The sequence below is a fragment of the Peromyscus leucopus genome, chromosome 3 (genome assembly GCF_004664715.2).
Source record: "Peromyscus leucopus breed LL Stock chromosome 3, UCI_PerLeu_2.1, whole genome shotgun sequence".
NCBI lineage: Eukaryota > Metazoa > Chordata > Mammalia > Rodentia > Cricetidae > Peromyscus > Peromyscus leucopus.
In genome coordinates this window covers 56,576,944-56,601,984 of record NC_051065.1, presented here as the reverse complement: position 1 = coordinate 56,601,984, position 25,041 = coordinate 56,576,944, and the positions used below count along the sequence as shown (strand labels likewise).

The window sequence follows — 25,041 nt, the reverse complement described above, 5'->3', positions numbered from 1 at the left end:
ATCACGTACTCCTGAAAGAAGACATTTCCTTATGAGCTCTGTAGTCTTTTGAGTATGTATGAGTTCTTTAAATTCTGGTTTGTTGTGTTTCTTATAGGTTCATTATTTATTTGGTGGAAATCCAGGAAAATCTTGCTCTCCAAAGATGAGACTAGATGACTTCTGGTCACTGAAGTTGTGTAGACCTTCTAAAGATTACTTACTGAGGCATTGCAAGTACCTCATAAGAAAACACAGGTATTAAATATAATTGACTAAGCTGGGTGCGGTAGCTCACACCTTTAATACTACCTCTCAGGAGGCAGAGGCAGGCGGATCTTTATGAGTTCAAATACTGTGTGGTCTACATAGTGAGTTCCAAGACAGCCAGAGCTATATAGTGAGACCCTGTCCCAAAAGATTTTTTTTTAACTGTAAGTCTTTAATTAGCATCGTCAGCTATTCTTGGTATGACTTAGCTATTGGATGCAGGTCTCTCACTGTAACTGTTAAAGAAGATAGTCAAGTGCTCTGAGATACTGGATTTTGTAAATGTCTGTTTTTCATTTTTTCTTTCTTCTTTCAAAGGAAGATACAAAGTAAGGATACATATAGGCAGGTGCTAATTTTTTAATAAGCAAGTAAAATTTTGCAAGTGTTGGCAGAAAAAAATATCAATTGCCAAATAATTTTGAGATTGCGATTGATTAGACATGATTTAGTCTTAGCAAGTAGCAAGCCACTAAAAATGTAGAAATGTGCTTGTCATTTGGGTTACTGGGAGTCTTAGGTGCTAACTTGTGTTTTGAAAGAAGGTCATCATTTATTAATTACTGCATGTTGGTCTCTCATTCCTAGTCTCATAATTAGATAGTAGAGTGGAAACTGCCATTTTCACTATTTTGTCAAAGTGGAAAACTGAGGCAATTTTTAAATGGCTTCGATAACTCACAAGGTCACTCAGCTGAAGTGGCAAAGTGAGGTTTGATCCTGACCTTTCTGACTACAGAGAACTCCATGTAACTGCTATGCATGTTACATGTTTGTAGGTATACATGTATACCTAATGTATGCATTTTTATGTTTATCACATATATTTATGTATTAGGTTTTATGTAGAATATAATTGCCTAAAATGTCTGCATATGTACAAAGCAAGTCTGTGTTTTTTTTTAAACCATATGCTTAATTACTTATCTTTCCCTGCTTTCACAAGTTGTATTTTAGAAAAATTAATGCAGAAGCTCCTTTGAGGCATCCCTGTAAATAACAAGTTTATTTCCTATAGAATCTCAGAAGAGGAGGTCTGATGACAAAGAATGGACAATAATAAGGTTTAAACTTTGAGGCACTTTGGGCTAGTTGCTGAAATTCACTTCTTAATATCTTACTTAGTGTTTGCTTTGTTTACAAAAGGGCAATATAAATTCAGAAACCATAGTGCTTCTTTTTCTGCTTCAGCTAGAACACCTGGTAGGTGGAAAGTTAAATTTAGTTAACTCTTAAAAGTTAACTTTTAAGTTAACTTTTTAAGTTAAGTCTTCTGATGCAGCCCAGAGAAATGACTCAAGCTTTTAATCCCAGCACTTAGGAAGCAAAGTTAGGTGGATCTCTGTGAGTTCAAGGCCAGCCTGGTCTACATGACAAAAAAAAAATCAGTAGGATTTTGAAAGACAAAATAAATATGTACTTGAGGTCCTTTTTGCAATATTGAACATTAGCTATCAAAACAGACGCCAAAAGGAGCCATAAGAAAGCATTTTGTGTGTTTTTATGCCGCTACTGTCACTCTGTGTAAAGAACCTGCGTGGATGGTGGGCTTTATATACTAAATTCTGTCTCAAGGACTTTTGTGGCTTACTGTCTGAGGTGAGCTAGCCGTTCATCTAAACTGGCTCCCGAGAGCCCCCTTGTCTCCACCTCCCAGCAGGTGTGCACTGCCACTCCAGGCTTTGGGCATGGGGTCTGGAGGTCTAAACTCAGGACCCCATGCTTGCTTGTTAACAAGCACTTGACCCACTGAACTAGCTCCCCACCTTCCCTTTAGATTTTAATGAAGAAGTTTTTATTGCATATATTGCATATATGTTTACATAAGGCTTTATTTAACTGAAAAAATAGGAATCTTGTCAATGAGTGTCTTAGTTAGGTTTGTTTGTTTGTTTGTTTTCAATTGCTGTGAAGAGTCACCATAACCACGACAACTCTTATAAAGAAAACATTTAATTAGGGTGGCTCACTTACAGTTTCAGAGGTTCATGGTGGGGAGCATGACGGTGTGCAGGCACACATGGTACTGAAGAGGTAGCTGAGAGTCCTACATCTTGCAAGCAGCAGGAAGTCAACTGAGACACTAGGCAGTATTCTGAACATAGGAAACCTCAAAACCTGCCCTCACCATGACATACTTCTTCCAACAAGGCCATACCTCCTAATAGTACCATTTGCTGTGAGCTTATGGGAGCCAATTACATTCAAACTACAACAAATAACAACAATGTGAATTACCATAAACATTGTTAGTATGTTTACAGGTACAAGTGTGGCTGTGCGGTGGTGGCGCACGCCTTTAATCCCAGCATTCGGGAGGCCGAGGCAGGCAGATCTCTGTGAGTTCAAGGCCAGCTTAGTATGCAGAGCTAGTTCCAGGACAGCCATGGCTATGCAGAGAAACCCTGTCTTGGGGGCTAGAGGAAGTATAAGTTTCAGTCATATAATACTGCATGGTATTCTGTTTTATGTGTAATTGACTAGTCTCCTTTTATTAGAATCTTTGGATTACATCAGCTTACTAGATATTTTAGGTAATTCTGCAATTTTTATCCCAAAAAGAGATATAAGTGATAGTTTGTCAAAATGTTCTCCAGGAAGTTACTTTTCATTTCTTCTAGAAATACAAGGATCATTCATTTTCCAACAATCATGCCAGCCCAAGAATTTTTTTTTAATTGTAGCCATTTGTCTTCCTTCTTTAAAATTATTTCTGGATCAGGGATAAAGCTCAGTGGTAGACCTCCTTCCTAGCCCTAATTTTTGTTCTCAACACTGCAAAATAACAACTACAACACTTTTGATGGGCAGGTGGGGTCACAGTTTATAAGAAGAGATGGTAGTCGTGTCATAAATGGAATGGATAGAGGAAAAAATGAAAGGATCCTCTACCAAACTTTTAAGAGCATGAGGTCAGTTCACAAAATAAAGTAACTGAAATTGAAAGTTTGTAACCAGCAGTTTGTTCCTGTGGGAAAAGAACTGCTAATTCATCTCAGAACTTAAGCCACAAAAGTCCTTGAGACAGAACTTAATGTATAAAGGCCCACTGTCCATGCAGATTCTTAAAGTAATAATAGTGGCATAAACATATGCAACATGAGAACTCAGTCCCTTCTTAAGGTTGCTTTTGGCATTTGTTCTGATAGCTAATGTCTAATATTGGAAAAGGGACCTTGAGTACATATTGATTTTGTCTTTTTAAAGTTTTACATTTATTTGTTTGTTCGTTTTTTTAGTACTGGTTATTGAACCAGACTCTATGCATGCCAGACAAGCATGCTATGACTGAGCTACATCCCAATATAATAATATATGTTATTTTTTATTTATTCCTTCTTACTAAATTGTCTATCTTGACCTCTCTGGAAATCACTTGTGGAATGCTAAAAGCCAACCACATAGAGTCTTTAAAACCATTAATAAAAATGTTCATTTATTGCAAAAATACTTATTGAGCACCTATGTGTGGCAGACATAGGCCTAGCCTCCAAGAATGTATCAGTGAAGAATCCAAAAATTCCTGCTCTCAAGTTCCACTCTTAGAAGTGGAACCTAACAGTAAGTATATGCTGGGTAGTAGGAACAGGATAAACAGAACATCTAAAAAACTATTGTTCATACTTGTGAGGGAGCTGAGGGTGTTTTCTTCAGTAAAAATAAGTGATTTTGTTATAAAGTTTCCACCCAAAGACTTTGAAGAAATAGCCACTATTTAAGGTGGAAATGTTCCAGAAAATAGGCAGGGCTCTGGGGTTAAAGGTGTTGCCATGCTTGCATGGTTTGAGGAGGACTGTGTAGACGTGGAAGGAGGGAAGTGACAGTGACAGGTGAGGCTGAAGAGACAAAGGGACAAGTTCTGCAAGGCTGGGGAAATAGGAGCTGTGAGATTCTCAAAGATGAGTACCCATTCAGCATGATCAAAAACGGGTAGAAGGTCATATAGAATTCTTCAGGAATGGTCAGTTTGTACATTGGGAAGGCTAAGTTCAGTTTGGGAGGCTGCTATATAACACGGAAGGCATCTGTGAACATTTGAAGAAATGCCTTGAGCTGACATTCCATCATTGAGTCATCAGCAGAGAGGAGGGAGAAGGTGCAGATTGAGAGAGTAGCAAGGATGTTTGGTGTTGTCTGGAGGCGCAGCACGGGAGAGATTGAGAACAGACAGTTTCTGAACAGTGAAGGTCTGCAGGTAGAAGCTTTGGTGGTTTGGGTGTGGCTCTGAGACAAAGAGGTGTCCAGGGTGACCCTGGAACAGTGGTCTACCACAGTTGTCAGACGGATAATAGGAGGCCCACTTTAAAAGTTCGAAAGCACGGAGAGCTTTTCTTCTGCCAACTGTAGCCAAACTTAAGTGTTTCCTATATTACATATGGGACAGAGCTTATTTCTGTAAAGTGGCTAATACATTTTGATAGAAATTGGCATACTAATGGACAGTCTTTGATTATATGGATGCCTGTTCTGTACTACTAGGTCGTGACTTTTTGTTTTTCTTGTGGAAAGTTACTTGTTCTATTTAGTTAACATATAGATTTTGAGGGAAAGAAGTATCTTGTGAGCCAAGGATATAAATAAAGTGTCACAATTAACTTTTCATATAATAATCATTTTCTAAACTTGATGACGACTTGTGTGTAGAAAGGAGCAAGACTTCTTAAAGCATTAAATTCATGTTTAACAGCAGGGAAGAACTGTTGGTTAAACACAATTCTAGACTACAGGAGCACTTTTTACATGTTAAGAAGCCCAGGATAGGGAATGGAGAGATAGCTCAGCAGTTAAGAGCACTGGCTGCTCTTCCAAGGGTCCTGAGTTTATTTCCCAGCAGCCACATGGTGGCTCACAACCATCTGTAATGAGATCTGGTGCCCTCTTCTGGCATGCAGGCAGACATGCAGACAGAACACTATACATAATAAATTTAAATATTGAAGAAGAAGAGGAGGAGGAGGAGGAGGGGGAAGGAAGGAAGAAGAAATTTAAATATTGAAGAAGAGGAGGAGGAAGGAAGGAAGGAAGGAAGGAAGAAGAAGAAGAAGAAGAAGAAGAAGAAGAAGAAGAAGAAGAAGAAGAACAACAACAACAACAACAACAACAGCAACAGCAACAGCAACAGCAACAGCAACAACAACAACAACAGTGGCCCAGGATGGAAACAACAAAACTCACAAACAAGAGGGAAGACATAACTTCTAGGAAATTGATTTCTTAATGAACTTAATAGAATGGAAAGTTAAATTTGAGTTTATTTCACATTGCAGAGGATTGGGGTATGCCTAGGATAATTCAGTTGAAACAGTTATTTTAGTGATAGCCCAGGCATTAAGGTATCTTCTCTGCATTTTAGTAATGAAGCCAAATGGAGAGTTGTGTGTGAAGCTAGAACAGTTCTGTTTGCTTCATTGTGTCCTCCTGTTCAGCTGGCTTCTTCTGACTTTGCTTTTCCTGGGCCTCAGAGCAGGCCGGTAGGCAGGCTGGCTGATAGACTGACTGTTTTATGACTTCAGCCTACTCCCTCCCCTGTGTCTGCTTTTTATATGTCCTTTGTCTTAATGACCGTTCTATTGCTGTGAAGAGACACCATGACCAAGGCGACTCTTATAAAGGAAACATATAATTGGGTGACTTACAGTTCAGAGGTTCAGTCCATTATGATAATGGTGGAACATGGCGACATGCAGACAGACATGGTGCTAGAGAGGTAGCTGAGAGTTCTACATCTTGCGCAGACAACAGGAAGTGAACTGTCTCACTGGCCTGGCTTGAGCATTTATAAGACTTCAAAGCCCACCTCCACAGTAACACATTTCCTCCAACAAGACAGCACCTACTCCAACAAGGCCACATCTCCTGATAGTGCCACTCCCTCTGGGGGCCATTTTCTTTCAAACCACCACATCCTTATATAGTCATCTTTTGGTTCTCTTGAGAGAGTTCTTTGAAGAGTGTCCCTATTGGGAAGGATTCTGCCAAGTCACTTGATAAGCTGCTGATCAAGCTTGAGACAATTGCCGTTGGCTCAGGGAATATCATGGAAGAGGGTAGAAAGATTGTAAGAGCCAGAGGACCAAGAAGTCTGCTGTGAGATTGTGTCTCCTAGAAATGACAAGGAGTGACACCCATGATACCTCAGCAATACATAGTTTCCTAAACAAGACCTGAATGGTGGCAATGCCAATAGAGCTGCTCACAGGGAAGGGGAATCTCATAGGGTGTTGTCCCTAGGCAGAGAACCAGGTAACTAAGGAATGCTGAGAGTGGGAGAATCAGTGTTGTTCAGGGATGACCCCTATTGATTGTCTAATACCGAGTGGTCAGCCCTGAAATCATCTATAAGCAACACTAAATGAAATTAGCAAACCCTATTTTATATATTTATGCATATATGTGTAACAACAATAGTCAAAGAAAAAGTGGGCCATCAATTTGAGATGGAGTGGGGGATTATGGGAAAGGTTGGAGGGAGGAAAGGAAAGAGGGAAAAATTTTTTTTTTAATTTAAGGTTAGGGGTTGGGGATTTAGCTCAGTGGTAGAGCGCTTGCCTAGCAAGCACAAGACCCTGGGTTCAGTCCTCAACTCCGGAAAAAACAAAACAAACAAACAAATTTAAGGTAAATATTCACTTAAAAAAAAATCTAACCTGTGCTAATGGTACTTACTAAAAGTATCATACTTGTACTGCTGTCTGTAATTCTAATTCCAAGGGATCTGGTGCCTTCTTCTGGCTTCTCTGGGCACCAGGCATACATGTGGGTACACATATATACATGCAGGCAAAACACTTCTTCACATAATTTTTTTAATAAGAAAATTGATTTTTTTAAGTGTCTTATTCATTTCAACTCCCAAACTGTTAAGAACTATCTAAGTCTAGTCTGTTAGTCTCAGAAAGCAACTTTAGTCTCTATCTGCTTGGTTTTGATGTGACACATTGGGGTCTTTTAAAGTTGGTATGTGAGTATATGTGCATAGTTAGGGGTGTGCACACACTGCAGTGTGTGTGTGGAGGACAGAGGACAACTTAGGTCAGTTCCAAGGATTAAACTCAGCTCACTAAACAAGGTGGCAAGGACCCTGTATGCTGAGTCTTCTCACCAGCCTGTACACCACGGTTCATAGGGAAGGTAAGAAGTGCTATCACGGACTTTCTAGCAGCCCAACTGGCTGCCACATGGCATTTCTATTGCATCTCTATGGACCTGACATCTGTACTGTGCATGGGAGAATTCTTATTCTTCTGGATACTCACACAAAGTTTTCTAGATACCCAGAATAGTTCATCTCTAAGCAGTATATACCTTTCTTCAAGTCTTAAAGGCATTTCTCATGACTCAAAGTAATTGTTTCCCTTGTTTTGTATTTTCTAGGTTTGAAGAAAAGGCCCAGATGGACCCTCTTAGTGCTCTGAAGTATTTACAGAATGATCTTTATATAACTGTGGATCATTCAGACCCAGAAGAGACAAAAGAGGTAAAGAGGGGAGTAAAATTCAGAAGTGGAATATTCTTTTAAATGTTTTTCTAGTTTGAGTGCTTAAAGGAAATGAAGAAAATGTCATGCTCTAATCTTGGATAATAAAAAGTCAACAGGCAGCCCTTGGTGGTGGCACATACCTTTAATCCCAAGAGGCAGAGGCAGGCAGACCTCTGTGGGTCCAAGGCCAGCTTGGTCTACAGATTGAGTTTCAGGGCTACACAGAGAAACCCTGACTCAAAAAACAAAACCAAACAAAAAGTGAACAGAGCCAGGTGTGGTGCTGAATGCCTGTACTCCAACATTAGGAAGGTTGAGGCAAGAGGATCACTAACTAAAGGCTAACCTAAGTCACATAGTGTCTCATAATACCTTCCATCCAAGAGAAACAAGAAATAGAAGTTGAGCGGGCATATTTGATTCATTCAAAAAGAATTTTTAGGTATAAAACTTTAAATTAGACATTAGTACTGTATTTATGGAGGAAAATTTAAGTTTAGTTTTTTTTTTTTTTTTTTTTTTTTTTTTTTTTTTTTTTTTTTTTTTTTTTTTTTAGTTTTTTATAGATCATCAAGGTTTATATACAGTGGTTCAGCATGCACTTCTGTTGATGTTAGGATCTCTTAAGAGAGGAATAAAAGTTCCCTTCTTTGTATGGAGAAAGTGGAGAGAGGGTGGTGGTTTGGAATACTTGCAGTGTTAGTAGTTACTTGTAAGCAGAATAACTTGACTATAGGCTACTAACCTCATTCACCTAATTCCTAAGCTTGAGAAATGAGTCTCAGGATTTTGTTCATGCGGAAGAAGCACATGTTGCAGATCTCTGTTCTCACGGCACATGTGCCTGTGCAGTGTGTGAGTGTGTCTGCACTGGACCCTGCAGTCTCTCCTGGCCCTCACTTGTGTCTGAGCTGCAGTCAGACGCCTTTCTCCTCCCAGCCGGTGCTGAAGGCTCGCAGCTCTGCCCCACACCCGTTCCTTGTTCCGAGCTGCCTTGCTTTGCCTTGGGGACTCAATATGGAGCACTTTTCTCCCTTCTTGTTGACTCCCCTCATGGCTTTTGATTTCCTGTCAGATTCTTTCCTGCACCAGGATCATTGTCTTTTTTTTTTTTTTTTTTTTGGTTTTTCAAGACAGGGTTTCTCTGTATAGTTTTGGTGCGCCACTGCCACCACCCAGCTGGATCATTGTCTTTTTAAGGCAATAAAACCTGCATGTTTTCCACACCGAAACAGAGTACTCTCTCATGGCCTACCATGAAACTATGTTTGGTCCTTCTCATTCAGTATTGGTTGTGGTTCTTCTTTAGGTATAGAATGAGCAGACTACAATTCAGAGCCCTCTGTTTGGGGAACAAGAAGTTGTTTTTCTTTGAATGTTTACCTGATTCCTAATACCATTTGAAATGTGGGAAATTACTGTAGTTTTGCGGAGAAACTAGTAATCTGCCATGGTTTATTACACCATGTAGTTATGAAAATACTCTAATGACATTTTGTTGTACCATGCATTGAGAATGCTAAATCAATTTCCTTATATTTTCTCCATGTTCTATATAAAATGGCCATAACTGGACACACTTATTTTCCTCTTTTTTTTAAAAAAAAAAAAAAAATAGATCAAAACAAAATGTTTCAGAGTAAATAGTGTCAGCTGTGGGAGCTGTAAGTAGGTCAAATAAACAGTTTGTTCTTAGAGTTAATGGGAAAAATCAGGACATGGAACTATTACAAGTTCAGATGTAGCCATTTTAAAGTATAGGTAGCTGGCTCTAATATTCTGTGAATCATACATTTTGTATGATATGGGTTTCCTTTGCATTTTCTAAAAGCTAAAATGCTTAGCCCTAGAAGTTAGTGAGATGGTATGTGCTTGTGACCATTAGAATTGTCTCTAAACTTCACAAACTGTACCCTCACCTTTTCTTCTTACTCTTTTTTTTTTTTTTTTTTTTTTTTTTTTGAGACAGGGGTTCTCTTTGTAGCTTTGTGCCTGTCCTGAATCTCGCTCTGTAGCCCAGGCTGGCCTCAAATTCAGGAGATTTCGCTTGCCTCTGCCTCCTGAGTGCTAGGATTAAAGGTGTGCACCACCACCGCCTGGCAGTAGTTTAACTTTTAAACTACTTTATAATCCAACAGTCTGAGTTGCTTCTTTTTTTTTTCTGTTTGTATGCTTTACACATTTTCTCATTATTTAAATTAACTTCTCAGTAACCAAAAGTATTTTATGTTTGAATAGATGTGGAAATTATCATAATCTTCATCATTGTATTATAACTAGTATTAGGACAGTGATAGTTACCTACCATTATAAATTAAAACATGGTTCTTTGTTTTTTTCACATTCTCAAATGTTGGTTCTGAATTGGGGGATGAAATTCTAATAACATTTATAAAAAATGAAATTGAGCCTATATTTTTGTAAAGAAAAAGTATCCTTCAGGATCCTGTTTTTTGTTTGTTTGTTTGTTCAAACTAATAAAATATAGTAGTTCAGAAACAACCACCAAAGAACAAGAAACAAAAGCCCACAAAATAAAATGAAAATCATGAAAAGAAAGACAGGATCGGCTGGTAGTGAGAGAGGACTGAGAAAGGCTAGGTATATATACATTAAATACTACACATAGATGAAAATGTCATGATGAAACCTGTTATGTGTAATTAATACATGCTAATAAAAGTGATGGTATTTTTTTTCTAGAAAAGCTTGAGAAAAAAAAAATACCAAACTCAAGCCTGCCATTTTCAGAAAAGATTATAATAGAGGAGTGGGGAAAACAAGTTCTCAACTGATAGACCACATTTTGTACTAATTATACGATTCTTTTATGTTTACAAAATATTGCTCTCATTCATTTAATAGCTGTGTATTGATTCCTTACGCAGCCAGGCATTCTTCACATAGGAAATAAGTTTGTAAATGGAATGATCCCTGTTTAGAAGGTGCTAACATCCTATTAAGGGAGATAATAGACATAGTAAGTCAGCATAATTACCTAATTCGTTATGATTTGGTTAATAGTATGGAAGCTAATGTAATGTCAGAAAAATAAAGGAACAGCATAGGGCCCACACCTGAAGCCTCAGGCCTTGGAAGGTGAAGGCAGGAGGATATGGCATTCCAGGATGTCCTCAGCAACACAGTGAGTCCAAGGACAGCCTGAGCTACCTAACATCTTGGGTCAAAAAGCCAGTGGCAGGGGATTGGGCCTAAAGGAGATCATGATTTATAAGGGTAAGAATTGGGGCAGTTGAAGTCTTAAATGGGTTCATCATAATAGGCCTCAAAAGAAATCAATTTTGCAAACAGACTTGAAGAATATAAGGGAATTCTCTGAAGAGATAGTATAGTGGAGATAATTTTCTGACAGCTGGAACAGAGATGCTTGGGGATATGGGAGCACTCTGGCATGGTTTAGCAGGATGGTAAGGGGCCCATGCTAACTGAAGTGGAGAAGAAAGAAGGATGGGGAGAGTGTGAAATGAGGCTGGAGAGGTGTACACAGCAGACTATATGTGTACTGGGAAAAGCAGACTGGGAAAGCGGACTATGAATGGCTTCATAAGCCTTAACTTTTACTTTGAATGATGAAGGATTCAGTTCCAGATATGGTGCATGGGAGTGATAAGATCTCTGTATTTAATTAGACCACTCTGACTACTGTACTGAGGAAAGAACAAAAGGGAACAAGGATAGAGCCAGGAAGACCCATGAGAGAAGTGGTAGAAATCTAATCCATAAGCTGTGGTAGTTCAGATCACAGTAAGGTGGTAAGAAGTAAAAATAGAGTAGAGACTGAGTATACTTAAAGTAGAATGGACATATGATTGATAACTTAAATGTAGTTTAAAAGAAGTGAGTTGAAAGTTGCTTTTCTCTTGGATTCAGTGGGGGCTCCTGACTGAGATTAGGAGTCTAATTTTACATATGTCCAATTTGAAATGCCTGTGAGACAACCAGCTTGTGGTGTTTAGGTTGCAATTGAACATTTGAGAAACTTGGGGAAGAGGACTGTAATACAATTTGGTATCTATTAAAATTATGTTATAGTATATATCAGTTCAACTTACTTTGTCAACTTGCTAAAAGAACAGATTTCTCTTAAATTTCTCCATAAGGAATCAGTGTTTATTTTTTATTTTAGGAGTTAGAAAAAGAAAAACTCAAGATAAAATAGAACATTAGTGAAATAGGAAATATGCTATAAAAAATAAATAAAGTATAATGGTTCTTTGAAAAAGTAAATAAAATGGATAACCTCTTATCAAGATTCGTGAAGAGAAAAATGAAAACATAAACTGTCAACATCACATGTGTCTTACTTAGGATTTTTATTGTTGTGAAGAGACATCATGACCACAGCAACTCTGACAAAGAAAACATTTAATTGGGGTGGCTTGTTTACAGTTTCAGAGGTTCAGTCCATTATCATCATGATGGGGAACATGGCAGCATGCAGGCAGACACATTGTTGGAGCTGAGAGTCCTACATCTTGCAGGCAACAGGAAGTCAACTGACTGTCACACTGAGGGAAGCTTGACAAAAAGAGACCTCAAAGCCCACCCCCACCGTGACACACTTCCTCCAACAAGGCCACACCCCCAATAGTGCCACTCCCTTTGGGGCCATTTTCTTTACAACCAGCACAGCATGAAAAAGGAAAGTCACTAGAACCCCAGCAATATGAAAAGAGTAACAGAAAGATACAATAAAAGCCTTACCAGCACATTGAGGAGCTTAATGTAATGGACAGAAGAGTCCTTAAAAGATGTAATATACCAAAATTGACTTAAGAAGAAATGAGAGATCTTTAAAAAAATTTTTTTTTATGAGTGTTCTATTTGTATACCTGCATACCAGAAGAGGGTATCAGATCCTATTATAGATAGTTATGAACCACCATGTGGTTGCTGGAAATTGAACTCAGGAGCTCTGGAAGAGCAACCAGTGCTCTTAACCCCTGAGTCGTCTGTCCAGCACCCAAAATAAGATATCTTAAAGAATCCCATATTTACTACATAGTTGAGTTTGTAATTAAAAATGTTTCAGCAATTACTCTAACTCCAGTGTCATAATTCTATTAATCATTTAAGAAACAAACTCTCAGAAATCATACGAATTCCTGGATGTTTGTATGAATCCATTGTAATTCTGCTGTGAGAGGTAACCAAAGATATTATGAGCAAATATATATAGACTACTACTGGGGAGATTACTACCAGCAGTTAAGAGCACTGACTGCTCTTCCAGAGTACCTGGGTTCAATTCCCAACACCCACGTGGTGGCTCACAACCATCTGTAACTCCAGTTCCAGGGCATCCAACATTCTCTTCTGGTCTCCATTGGCATCAGGCACTCACATAGTACACATATTGGCATATAACCAAAACATCCATACACATAAAATAGTAAAATAATAATAATTTTTAAAAAGATAGATTAAGTCTAGAATATTTGTCCCACTTCAGACTTCTAAAAGACAATTGGGCCTTATAAAATATTAGTATGTAAACATTATCTGAAAATTAAAGCCATCCAAGGAAGTTGAGATAGGAGTTCAAGGCTAGTCTGGGCTACACAGTGAAAACTTTGTTTCAAAAAATAAAAAGGAAAAATCAGCATGTTATTGTTTTCTTTTAATCTAAATGGTGCTGGCGGGGGCTGGGGGTTGTTGCCAACATTTGGTGATTGGATCTGTGTAATGAATGCATAAAAACAGAGGTTATAGCAAATGAAAAGTCACAAAGCTATTTTTCTTAAGTGTGGTAACCTAATTTGCATTTGTATTTCTTTACAGTTTCAACTCTTAGCCTCAGCTCTGTTCAAATCTGGCTCAGATTTCACAGCTCTAGGTAAGTGTGCCAGCAGTTTATCTTGTTGTACTAACATTTGTTTGGATTTTGGTGTCTTATGTGGAACATTAGGTGAGGTACATTCAAACAAGTATATGCGGTTTCTGATAGTTGTTAAAAGATTACTTCTCAGGCATCATCTACCCGTTCCTGCCTGCAGTGTTCAGTTCATACGCCGCTTGATGCAGGTCAACAGCAGCAGAATCACGGTCAGATAAACTGAATCAACCCTTGAGGAGTGGGCTGTTTTCTCTTTGTTGTTGTTCTTCGGGGAATGGTGTGGTGTCAGGAGTTGGTAAATGGGGAGGGGAATAAAATGTTTTGAAAGTAAATAAATTATCTTTCTTTAGAAATGAAAATTGTTAATTGTTGATAAATTAACTCCTCGAGTTCCTTTAAGATTTTTTCCCCTAAAACTTCTCAGATATGGATATTAGTCTTCATTAAGAAGTATTCTTATTTAGTATTAATAAATTACTTGAAAAAATGTGGTGCTAGGAATTGAGTGGTATTAATGGATGATTAAAGTAACTAAAGTTGTAGAACTCCAATAGCATAAGAAATGATCACAAGAACTGAAAATTGATTACATGAAATAGCCTTTGCATAGTAAAATACTATCAACATAGTAAACTGAAAATCTTTACCAACTGTACTTTAGGCAACTAGAATATATAAAGGACATACACATACACAAAAGCCTAAATGAATGAATTAATCATGCCAATCAGTAATAGGGCCAATGTACTAAACACACAGTTCTCAAAAGAAAAGATACAAATGGCCCATAAATGTTTTTAAAAGATCTCAATATAGGTAGCATCAGAACAGTGCAAACTAGAGTTACTTGGAGACTCCATTTCACTGCAGTCTTGAGAATGGCTGTCCTCAGGATTGTTGGAAACAAACTCTGGCAAAGGAGATCTTTTTCAGTATTGATTCAGTATTGGCGGGGTGTAAACTGGCGCAGCAATTGTGGAAACCAGTGTGGAGGCTTCTCAAAAGCTAAATATAGAACTATAATATTACCCAGATGTATCATTCTGGACATGTACTCAGAGGACTCTGTATCCCACCTAGAAAGACGTGCACATCCTTTTTCATTGCTGATCTGTTTGCAGGGAAATGGAACCACCTTAAATGTCTATGAATAGGTAATTGTTACCAGCTCCAGAATTGTAGTAAGAATGCAGCTGAATATGGTAAAGCTATACCTGGAAAAAAATCAAGGCATTCTTCCAGAGGAACCCAAATCTCAAGGAGTATTTGGTGTTACTCGGTTTTTAATGTGTGAACTGTTTCCTGCTATGAATTTCATGTGTGCTCTTAACTTCCCCAAGAACAGTTTATTTTACCCGAAATTCTTCTCAAGCATCCTAGGCCTAGGAGACAGGTGAACTTAGGTGCATAGCTTTGTTTCTTGTGCAAATGAAGCTCAGACCCTCCTTTCTCTCACAGCCCAAATGGCATTCCAGAGCATTTGACTCAGAACAGAAGGGTTTTTTTGCATACCAGGTACAATGTAGCTATGAGCAGGTTTCCTAGCTCCGAGCAGAGTTACCCCACCCTGCCAGCATATGGCAACATAGAAATAGAGAGGCAGTTACATTTTAGTGACTCACAGACTCTTACCTACCACCTGTAAGATTGTAGTTTGAGCACGTTTATGATAGACTCATAACGTTTCACCTAATCATTTATAAGAAGGTATTTTGAGTGCATAAATTCCCTTTCTGACTTATTTCAGGCCTTATCTAACCCCACCTCTCTTATTCACTCCCCTTTTGTGTTGCAAATGAAGCTGGCTATCACTGCTCTTGTGGGGACCTTGGAAGCCTAGCATTGTATTGTAAGAGTCAGGCTGCTGGTAGGTCTGCGACTGGTTGTGGGAACAGAAGGGGAAGGAACCAAGTTAGAGAGAAATGAAGATGAAGATGAGGTCGAGGCAAAAGAGAAGGGACAGAGAGGAGCTAAGTTTAAGAACAGAAAAGACTCGGACTCCGAGAGACAAGCACTGTTTATCTTTTACATATCCTGGCTTTCCAATTCCATGTGTGTTTATTATGGGGGAGTGGGTGTGGGGAGAGGCCAGAACACTAAAAGAGCTGTGAGAGGAGGAAAAGGGGTGGGGAGTAAGAGAACACACGTGATGTAAAAGTTGGAGGGGAAATTCTGGGAACATGGGCAAGAAGATGCGGGAGAGGAGTGACCATCACCTAAAGCTAAGAATGTGTGAAAACACCCTGAAGAAACCTGTGCTTTCCATGCTGATTTAAACATTAAGTTAACATACACACGCACGCATGCACAGGGCAGCTAAACTAGGCTATCATAAAAATAAGTCTGCTAAGTCTGTAATAGAAGTTCCAGGACTCAGAGCTTTATCTGGTGAATTTTCGAGGGTATTTTTGTTAGAACAATTCATGTAGGTAGCTTCAGTCTTTTGCCAGCATTATACTTTTTAAGTTCTACACTGGGCTTGGACTCAATGATTCTTTGGCTTCAAAGAGTAATCTTTGAAACATGAGAAACTCTAGTTCTGAAGTTGGCATTGTGAAATGTAATTTTACATGAGTACACACTAACCCTCTTGATGCCAGTGCTGTTAGTATTTGCCCAAGAGTTGTACAACAGTGTGCATAATATAAATATTGCTCTCTTATTTGGAATCAAATGAGCCCTTGGTGGTACTGGTTTACTTTCTTCATTGTTTGTCCTTTTGTCTGCTAAAGAGGAGTGCTTCTTGGGAGAAAAAACAAACATAAATTGTGTAACGGCAATGTTCCTTGGGATTTTTTGCCTTCCCTTTTCTATAACAAGTAACTGAGGCTTCTTTAAGGATTTAGGCAACTCTGGTCTTCATTTCTAACTCCAGAATAGCTTGAGATCGTTGTGGTAAGATAGGAAACAGAAAGGAAAGAACAGAAAACCAGCAGTCCTTAACTCCCAAGTACACTGGACTCCACTGGGTAGATTAGCAGGCACTAGCATTCCAGCGGACATGTCTTTAGGGTGCAAAACCTTGCAGCCCTGTCCTGATAAATGGAGTAACTAGGTACAAACACTGCTAGAAAGCTCATGCCTTTCAGAATTTTATCCTTTGAAGCAGACAGTGATAAACAGATTGTGAGCCTGCCATCAGTGTAAAAGAGTTTGCGCCTTAATGTGTCCAGATACCACCGCCCAGAGCCATTGTTTTACTTACTGGTGGGCAACACTAACCTGTCTTGGCTAATGTTTAGCCATTAAAACAAGAATTTCTTGACAGTGATTAAATAGGTTAAGACTGTGTCAGCAAATATTTTACCATTTAGCTTAATTCCTTTCTCCTGTCTCTTTCCTGCTCTCTGCCAAAGGACATATTTTGTCAAGAACAACTTGTTTCCTGGGGTATAAAAAAGCTGACTCCTGGTAGATCCTCATGTCTTTAGAGCAGTCATTGTCTTCAGTCCTGGTTAGTACAGCGCAGCAGAAGAGAGAGGAACATGAGGGGTGACACCTTTCTCAGTACCACCTTTCTCTGCAGCCACTGTGATGCCAGTCTTAGTGTTGGATCAGGGGGTGTCCTGGATCCTGCCCCTTTTACATATATCAAAACAAACAGGCAAACAAACGTTACTCAGATGAAGCAAAGTTTCTCCTCACACAACTTCCCAGTCTGCTCTACCTGGTGTGTCTTTACCCAACACTGCCTTGTAAAAGAGACATGTTGATATAATTGATTCTGATTATTCAGATAATTATGTTTTATAATCACAGGGACAATTAGTGAAGGTGAATCACTGCTCTTATGGGAAACTTGGAGAATTAAGTTTCTGTGAGCCCCTCCAATAGATCATTGCATAACATTGATTCTTGGGTATTTCTATTTAATGTCTCCTTATTTAATACATTATTTATTCATTCACATTGAACTCATGGTCAGGAGGACCAAAGTCCCTACCTGAATGAAGCTTGTTTAGCCTGTTGTCTCTGAAAGCCATGTCACAGCTTCTTACTCTCAGAAACACTAGATTGCAGCTCCAGGCCACTTTAAATGGTGGGGTCACCATCAAACAGCACAGAATTTGAAAAATGTGGCTCCAAACAGAACATGAAATAACAGCTATATGATAGGAGACCTAGAACAAGAAGGCAGACTTTACTGGAGATGTGCTTCTGGCAACTCAAATATTCTGCCATTCTGCACTTGTCTATAAATAATCACAATAGTGCCCCAAGTCTTGATTGTGGGATTACAAATACATTTCAGTGATGAGGTGACTTTGTAAATATAGACTCTTTAATCAAGATTTTATATTAATATGCATATATAAGCATATGGTTTTGAATATGCTGCTTTTGTTACATAGTGTAAAAACATACTATCCAGCATATTTTATTTAATTGTGTGGCTTTGAAATGTTTTTATGAAACTGTGCTATATCTGCTAGGTCCTTACGAAAGAATTCTAAGGACCCTCTGTAGTCCGATGGTAGTGTAAGTTTTGATTTCCTTATTAGTGATCAAAGTGAAGATACTTTTGAGGACTAGATGAGCATAACGTATTGTCCTACACACTCAGTTAAATGCAGTAAGACTAAGTAGATAGCCTTTAGAGTCTCCTCACCCACTGTCTGTGAGACCTTATTAAACTGCTAACTCTCTTAACTGATTCTAAGGGGGGAGTTTATATGTCCAGGCCTAGAAATGATATGTTGACAGTTAGTGTAACTGATTTTGGATTTCTTAAATAATTTGCTACTACAAAGAATTATGCCTTTTTGGAAAAAATGATTGACTTCAGAGCTGTATAAGAATGAGTTTGAAATCTTATTGTATGGGAAAGTAAAGAAATGCTCAAAAATTGGTGGGTATATTTCTCACTGGTTAAATCTGAGATGATGTGAATATCAAAGTGAATGGTGACAAAAGATGAGTTTAACATTGAAAATAAGAGAAAAGTTCAGGAGTACATACTGATTCCAACAAATAAATTTAAAAAGAAAGATAAAAGAAGATCTTTATAGTTGGGCATAGTGGCGTACACTTTTAATCCCAGCACTTGGGAAGCAGAAGGCAAGTGGATCTCTGTGAGTTCAAGGCCAGCCTGGTCTACAAAGTGAGTTCCAAGACATCCAGGGATACATAGTAAAACCTTGTCTTGAAAAAAAGCAAAAAGGAGAGAAAGATCTTTATAACAGAATTCCAGTTAGCAACTATAGAAGGGATCACAATTAGAAAAATCACAATTGTTTATAATTGCTCTTTCAGTAAGAACCACCAGTGACTACTGATCACTGGTTTTTGGTGTTTTGAGAAACAAGGTATTTATGCAATGTCGAACAATTTCCCCATTAGCAGTTATTAATTTCAGAAATAGGAATAAAACTTTAGCAGAGAAATTGGGCATAGGCTGAGTTAACCTTATGACCAAAGTTAATACCATTGATAGCGGTCCAAACTGATAAGCATGTGCTTTCTGAGATGATGCACTGAGAAGGACACAGTATCACTTCTTTCGTATTCTACCAAGGACTGCGTAAACCAGTGTCTGTCATAGAGCCGTCAAGACAAACCCAAATTTAACACACACTATACAACTTTCCTATGTACTTCAAAACTAATCTGTGCCATTAGAAGATGAAAAAGTGCAGATTTGATTCAGATCAAAGAGACTTCAAAGCCAAATAGAGTGTGATCTCAGGTCAGATTTTTGCTTAGGGATAAATGAATAATAAAAAGATTATTAAAACATTTATTTAAGTTTCCCAAATTTAATATAGAGTGAGCATTAAGATGTAGCTCAGTGGCAAAACACTTACCATGTGCAAGGTCCTAGCCTCATTCCTTAACCCCACAGGAGATGGGTATGTGTAGAGTGGGGCAGGGATGGAAGAGGAAGGGGATGGTGGGTCATATGAGTGGGTGTTCTGTTCTTAGTTGAAATGGGTTCAGTAATTCCAGAGTGAGGGTGTACAAAACCCACAGGTGCTTCCACAAAAAGATGATGAGTTGGGCATGTCTGTGTCCACAATAAGGACACATCAGGCAAGACATCATCATGTCATAATAAGGACATGTCAGGCAGACTCATCAAAGTGAAGGTCCTGGATGATTAGTCATTGGACTTTCGAAACCTCTGTGTGTTTGCAGGGTTTGAAAGTAAAGCAATTGGAAAAATTCAGAGAAGCATAAGAAAGAGAAGGGTTATAATCTCACCTTCACAATAAGCTTTGTTAGTATTTTGCAGTATTTCCTTCTATTCATGTCTATGATATGATAGTAAGCTTTGTTAAGCTAAGCTCAAAGGAAGAAACATTTCCCCCTGCAAACTTAAAAATACCAATAATAATAATTTTTTAAAATAAAAAGGAATGAACTATTCTCAAGGCATTGTTTATTTCCTTCCAGGATGCTGGTAACCTTGACAATGTTATGTTCTATTTCTATTCTTTACAAGATTAAAACAATTTGGATCTAAAACTGTTGAGTGGAATCAGTCCAATTTGTGTTTTCTCTGAACTATCACAGCCATGGTCCTTTTTCTGATGGTCCCAGCTAGCCATTCAGTAATAGGAAAATCATTTATCATATAAGCATTTAATTTGTATGTTAGAAGTCTGGAGCAACTGAGATCAGTATACAAACTTACCCAAATGGGGCATTGGTTGGTGTGACCTTAAAAATTAAATGTTGCTAGATATAAATGGAGAGAAGAATCCTTTATATTAATAAACTCTCTTTTAAAAACATCTATTACTCTGTGGTATTTATTTGCATAAAAGTGCTTAGTTACTCTCATTAAATATGAAACCTGTTACACAGCACCATAATAATGGCATTTAAGGTACCTTATGTGCTGTAGTACTTGGATTTCTTTCTCTTGGTTGTCTGTATTTTCACTCAGTCCTCTGGCAGTACTTCCACCTCTAAACACCTTGCTGTTTTTAGCCTGCTTTCCTGAAGATCTCTTCATTGTGATTTTTGTTATATTTTATTACCAAAAACATTACTGGGACAGAGCACTGAAGAGATAGAGGAGTGGAATTTCCTTAATTAGTAGTAGAGTAATAATTTAGCAAAGGAGAGATGAGAAATCAGTATTAATTACTGAAGTAACAATCTTTCTGCTAGGTGTTGTAGTTGCATTTAATCTGTACAGATGTCTGTGAAGTCAACAGGATTTCACAGATGTACATCTGTGAGGAAATGGGTGCTGGACACCAAGGAGGCTGATAATGCCTAGTCGGAACTGCTGCATCTACCCCCAGGGCAGTGGTTTTCAACCTGTGGGTCATAACCCTTTCACAGAGTTTGCCTACAACCATCAGAAAACACAGATGTTTACATCACATTTCATAACAGTAGCAAAATTATAGTTATGAAGTAGCAACAAGGTAATTTTATGATTGGGGGTCACCACACCATGAGAAACTATTAAAGGGTCATAGCATTTGGAAGGTTGAGAACCACTGTTGTGCATGTTGTGAGCTGGTAGAACCAGGATCACGATGGTATAGTTTAGCTAGTCTTGAAGCCTGTCTTGATTTTAATTTTTCCCATTGTGCATGATGCTGGTCACATTAACTTTTCTGTTTTGTTTTGAATTTTTGAAATAATATATAAATTTGTTTTCTTTTCTTCACCAGGCTTTTCAGATGTGGATCACACCTATGCTCAAAGAACTCAGCTCTTTGACACCCTAGTAAATTTCTTTCCCGACAGCATGACTCCTCCTAAAGGCAATCTGGTAGACCTCATCACACTGTAAACTGAGGAGTCAAGTTGAGGAATTGCTAGGCTCAGAAGTGGAGACTGGAGTCGGAGTTCCGTGTTTGTCTGGGCAGAGGTGACGTCGCAGTAATTGAGGACTGCATCAGAGTTTTGAAGGATCCTTATTATCACAAGTTTTAACCCTCTCCTTCGTACCTGACCTCAGTCCCCTTTGCCTCATATTCCTGCAGTAGGCTAATAAAGTGAAATTGATATACTTCCCATTTAATTATGCATATCTTTCTTTAGCTTTTAAGAATTAACAAGTGTTAATGAAATGACACTTTTCTGTGTTCCAGTTTTCCAGGTTGATTTTAGTTAGGAGAGCAGCACTCTTGGTGGACTCAGTGCGCAGGGGTGGGGTTGCTGTGGGTTGTTGGCCGTTGTCCCCGGTCTCCTCTCTTTCCCTCTTACTTTCCTCACATCACAACTGTTGTAAGTGTGCACTGGCTTCCTGCGTCATTCTTAACACGTGTGTTCCTGTGGGACAGTTGCTGCATGTGAAGCTGCTGTGTGGAACTGTTGACTTTTCTTGTATTATATTAAACAATAGAGAGGTTAGAGGGCTTCAGTTTATACTTTTTGCCATAAAACCAAAAAGCAAAACTCAAGATTGACCCAGACTCCCGATCAGAGTTGGCATTTCTGAATTGATCTTTTGTAGTGGCTATGACAGTAGCCATTGGCTTCGAATCACCAAAACCTGAAACCAAGGCTGTCATCCCGAAACTTATTTAAGAGTTCCCCAGATGAGCAGCGGGAGAGGCCCTGTCCTGATGGCTTTTTCACTGGTAGCTTTGTAGGGATTTGTATAACTGGTAGAGTTATACAGAACCAGTGCTCACATTCTGCTCAGAGTTCTCTTTTTGTTGCAGTTTTATCTGGGGAAGTGGGTTCCAGAGCTGTGCTTTCATTTTTTTTTTTTTTTTTTTTCTGATATGTTTCCCTGCTGTTTTGAAGAGTAATGGTTTGTGGTTGTCCTTTGGTATACAACTGACAGGCGTTTCAGCAAGCATGTGGACCAGGCTTTTTTAAATAGACAAAAGGAAAAAAAAATACTAGGTTTTTCACTAGACAGAAAAGTACAACAAATTGTTCCATTCTTGTGTATGCAGGAACAGAGGAGCATACCTTCCTATTAGGTGTTGTGGAATGTTGCATGAGAAACCTGCATCTGGCTAGTTAGTGTTCACATCGCTGAAAGTGTGCCATCTGCAGCTGGTAACCCACCGTGTTGAAAGCAGAACCTCTAATATCCACATGCCAGCTGTTAAGAGTGAGTGACTATGAAATTGACCTGTACTTTCAAAAAGTGTCTGTATAGGAATGAGACTTTGATATGTCTTTTTCCTCTGTCTTTACTTCATGGTTTTACTTTTGAGGATGAATGGGAGTATATTTTTGCCAATTGAGATGAACAGGAATGTATTTTTGCCGGTCGTAGGATTGAATCATGGCTTTTTAGCTTTACAAGCATCCCAAAGCAATCAGTAGTAATTTATTAAACATGTAAGTCAATACCTTATCTTGTGAAAAATATGATGTATAGTTTATGAGGTATCAAATTGTATAAATACAGAATAATCAGTTAACTGTACATTTGAGTGATAGTCAAAGACTTATAATTTCTTCAAGTGATTCTCCTGAGTAACAGCCAAGAGCATAAACTGTATCACTAATAGTGTAGCCTGATGGATCTCATTTTTCAAAGACAGATACAAATCAGTAGTTGACAAAGGAACCTGAACTGGAAGTTGCCAAAATATAAGAGCTGTAGCTGAGCATCTTGACAATACAACCAAATGGAATTCTGATACCTGCCACCTTTTCGTATGCATGTTCTCCCCCAATCCCCACCCCCCCCCCGAGTTTTTCCCATCAGTTCCTCAGACTCTATTATTTGGATGAAATTCATTTCTTGACCTCGGTGATTCTTTTTTTCCTCATAACTGCTTTTTTCTGTTTCTATCATGCCTGCTTTATTTCCATCTCTCCTCACTTTTATTTAGTTTGAGTTTTTAATTTTCATGACCTTGTTTAAGTGGTTGAGTCCTAAGAAAGCACTGAGTGTTGCCTGAGATCTCTCACCGACTGAGGAGATAACTACAGGGCTGGCTAGATGAGGTTAGAATCTGTGCCTTGGGTTAAGGGGGCACTGGCAGTGACAGCTTCAGGAAGTGTGGGCCTTTCTGGGTCTGGGACCAGACTGACATGTTGCTCACAACATTGCATATCAGAATCCAGGTTGAGAAATTGTACAGATATTTATTTACTAAGGAGCAACAGCAGAATATTATAATTTATACAATAAAGTTAGTATTTAAGTAACCAAATACATGTGCTTTACTACTTAAAGTTTCATGTTCTAGCTTAGTCCCAAATTAAAACACGTAGCTTTAGATGTGTTAGTGGGAAACTGTTCCCTTGACTTAATCCCCAGTTTCAGCCTCACCTCCATCTCCTTTTTTCCAGCAGAATATGTGGCTTTCAATCAGAAATTAGCTGTAGATACCTGATGCTACTTCCACCCTTGTATTCCGTAAGAATTTGAACTGCAAGTCACTTGACAGTGCGTTTGCGTTTTATTTATGAAATAGTAGGAGAGCTAACTTGGCCACCAGCTTGTTGGATTCAGTTATGTCGTGTTTTTTACACACAGAGAGTCATTTAGAATTGGATTCCCACCTCTGTGTCGTTAAAGCTGACATACAGTGTTAACCTTTATCAAAGTCACCTTTTTTGATAACGGTTTCCATTTCTACTAAAACTGCCCATTCTGTGTCCAGAGAGTAAAAAGAGAAAGCATTGGGAATGAAGTCATTGGCTTGTTGTAGAAAAGTGTGTAGGTTTCAAGTCAGTGCTGTGTTTGTTTATAAAGCTGTATTGAGTGCAGTGTGTGCTCTGTGTGTGAGTGCTGGCCGCTTGTCACTCCGCTGGCTCTCCACATCTGCCTTAAAAGTGTTTCACAGAAGTCCACAGTAACAGCTTCACAGGACAGAGTAGGCTTGAAATCCATACAGATAAAAGCTAGCTGAGGAACTTCACCATTTAGTGAGAGATCGAGATTGTTGTTTAATAAGTCAAAAAGCACTTAAAAGAGTGTTCCTGATTACTAATCTCAGAGTTAAATTAAATTTCATGGTAATTATATATATAAAGTAATTAATTATTTTGTCTTGTTGGATAATTGTGAGTCATTTATTTCCTGAGTGAAACAAGTGTGAAATCCTTAGCTGACTCTTTTATGACCGTTGGGAATTCTGGTTTGATAGTGTGCACTGTAGACAAAGTCACAAAGCTCTTTAAAAATGCCCTTCCTAACACTCGCTTTTTAAAAAACCTTGCTCATCTACAGTCTCATCCCTTTGCAGAAATTCTTGCTTGAATTTTCACCAAGTTTTAGCTAGTCTGTGGTTTAGGATGTGCAGGCTCTACAAGAAAAAAAAATCTCTAGTTGCTGGAGATATGTCATAGAGGTCTGTATATGACAATATTTACAAATTAAGTCGTTGGGCTCTTTAATGCAATTTTTGTTTTCTGTATTAGGCAAATAATACTAATTTTTATATGTGGTTTTTGACTGTGGGTTTAGTCTCTGTAATTTGTCTTAATGTTAAAATGGCTTGGCTATCCAAAGCTTCTAGTATATGTCAGGTATATATTATATAAAATCTTCTCTATATAGGTGTGTCAGTTGAAG

At 38.5% G+C, this 25,041-nt stretch overlaps 1 protein-coding gene across 1 annotated transcript in view; it reads left to right on the top strand.

Annotated features, from left to right (window-relative positions):
* Nucleotides 1-24,779, top strand: part of Mkln1 (muskelin 1) — a 136,310-nt gene extending 111,531 nt beyond the window's left edge. Inside the window, 4 exon segments of the mRNA XM_028866160.2 lie at nt 98-237; nt 7,624-7,726; nt 13,532-13,586; nt 21,218-24,779. Of these exon segments, the coding sequence (XP_028721993.1) occupies nt 98-237; nt 7,624-7,726; nt 13,532-13,586; nt 21,218-21,339 (420 nt within the window). The 3' untranslated portion in view covers nt 21,340-24,779.
* Nucleotides 24,780-25,041: the final 262 nt, after the last annotated feature.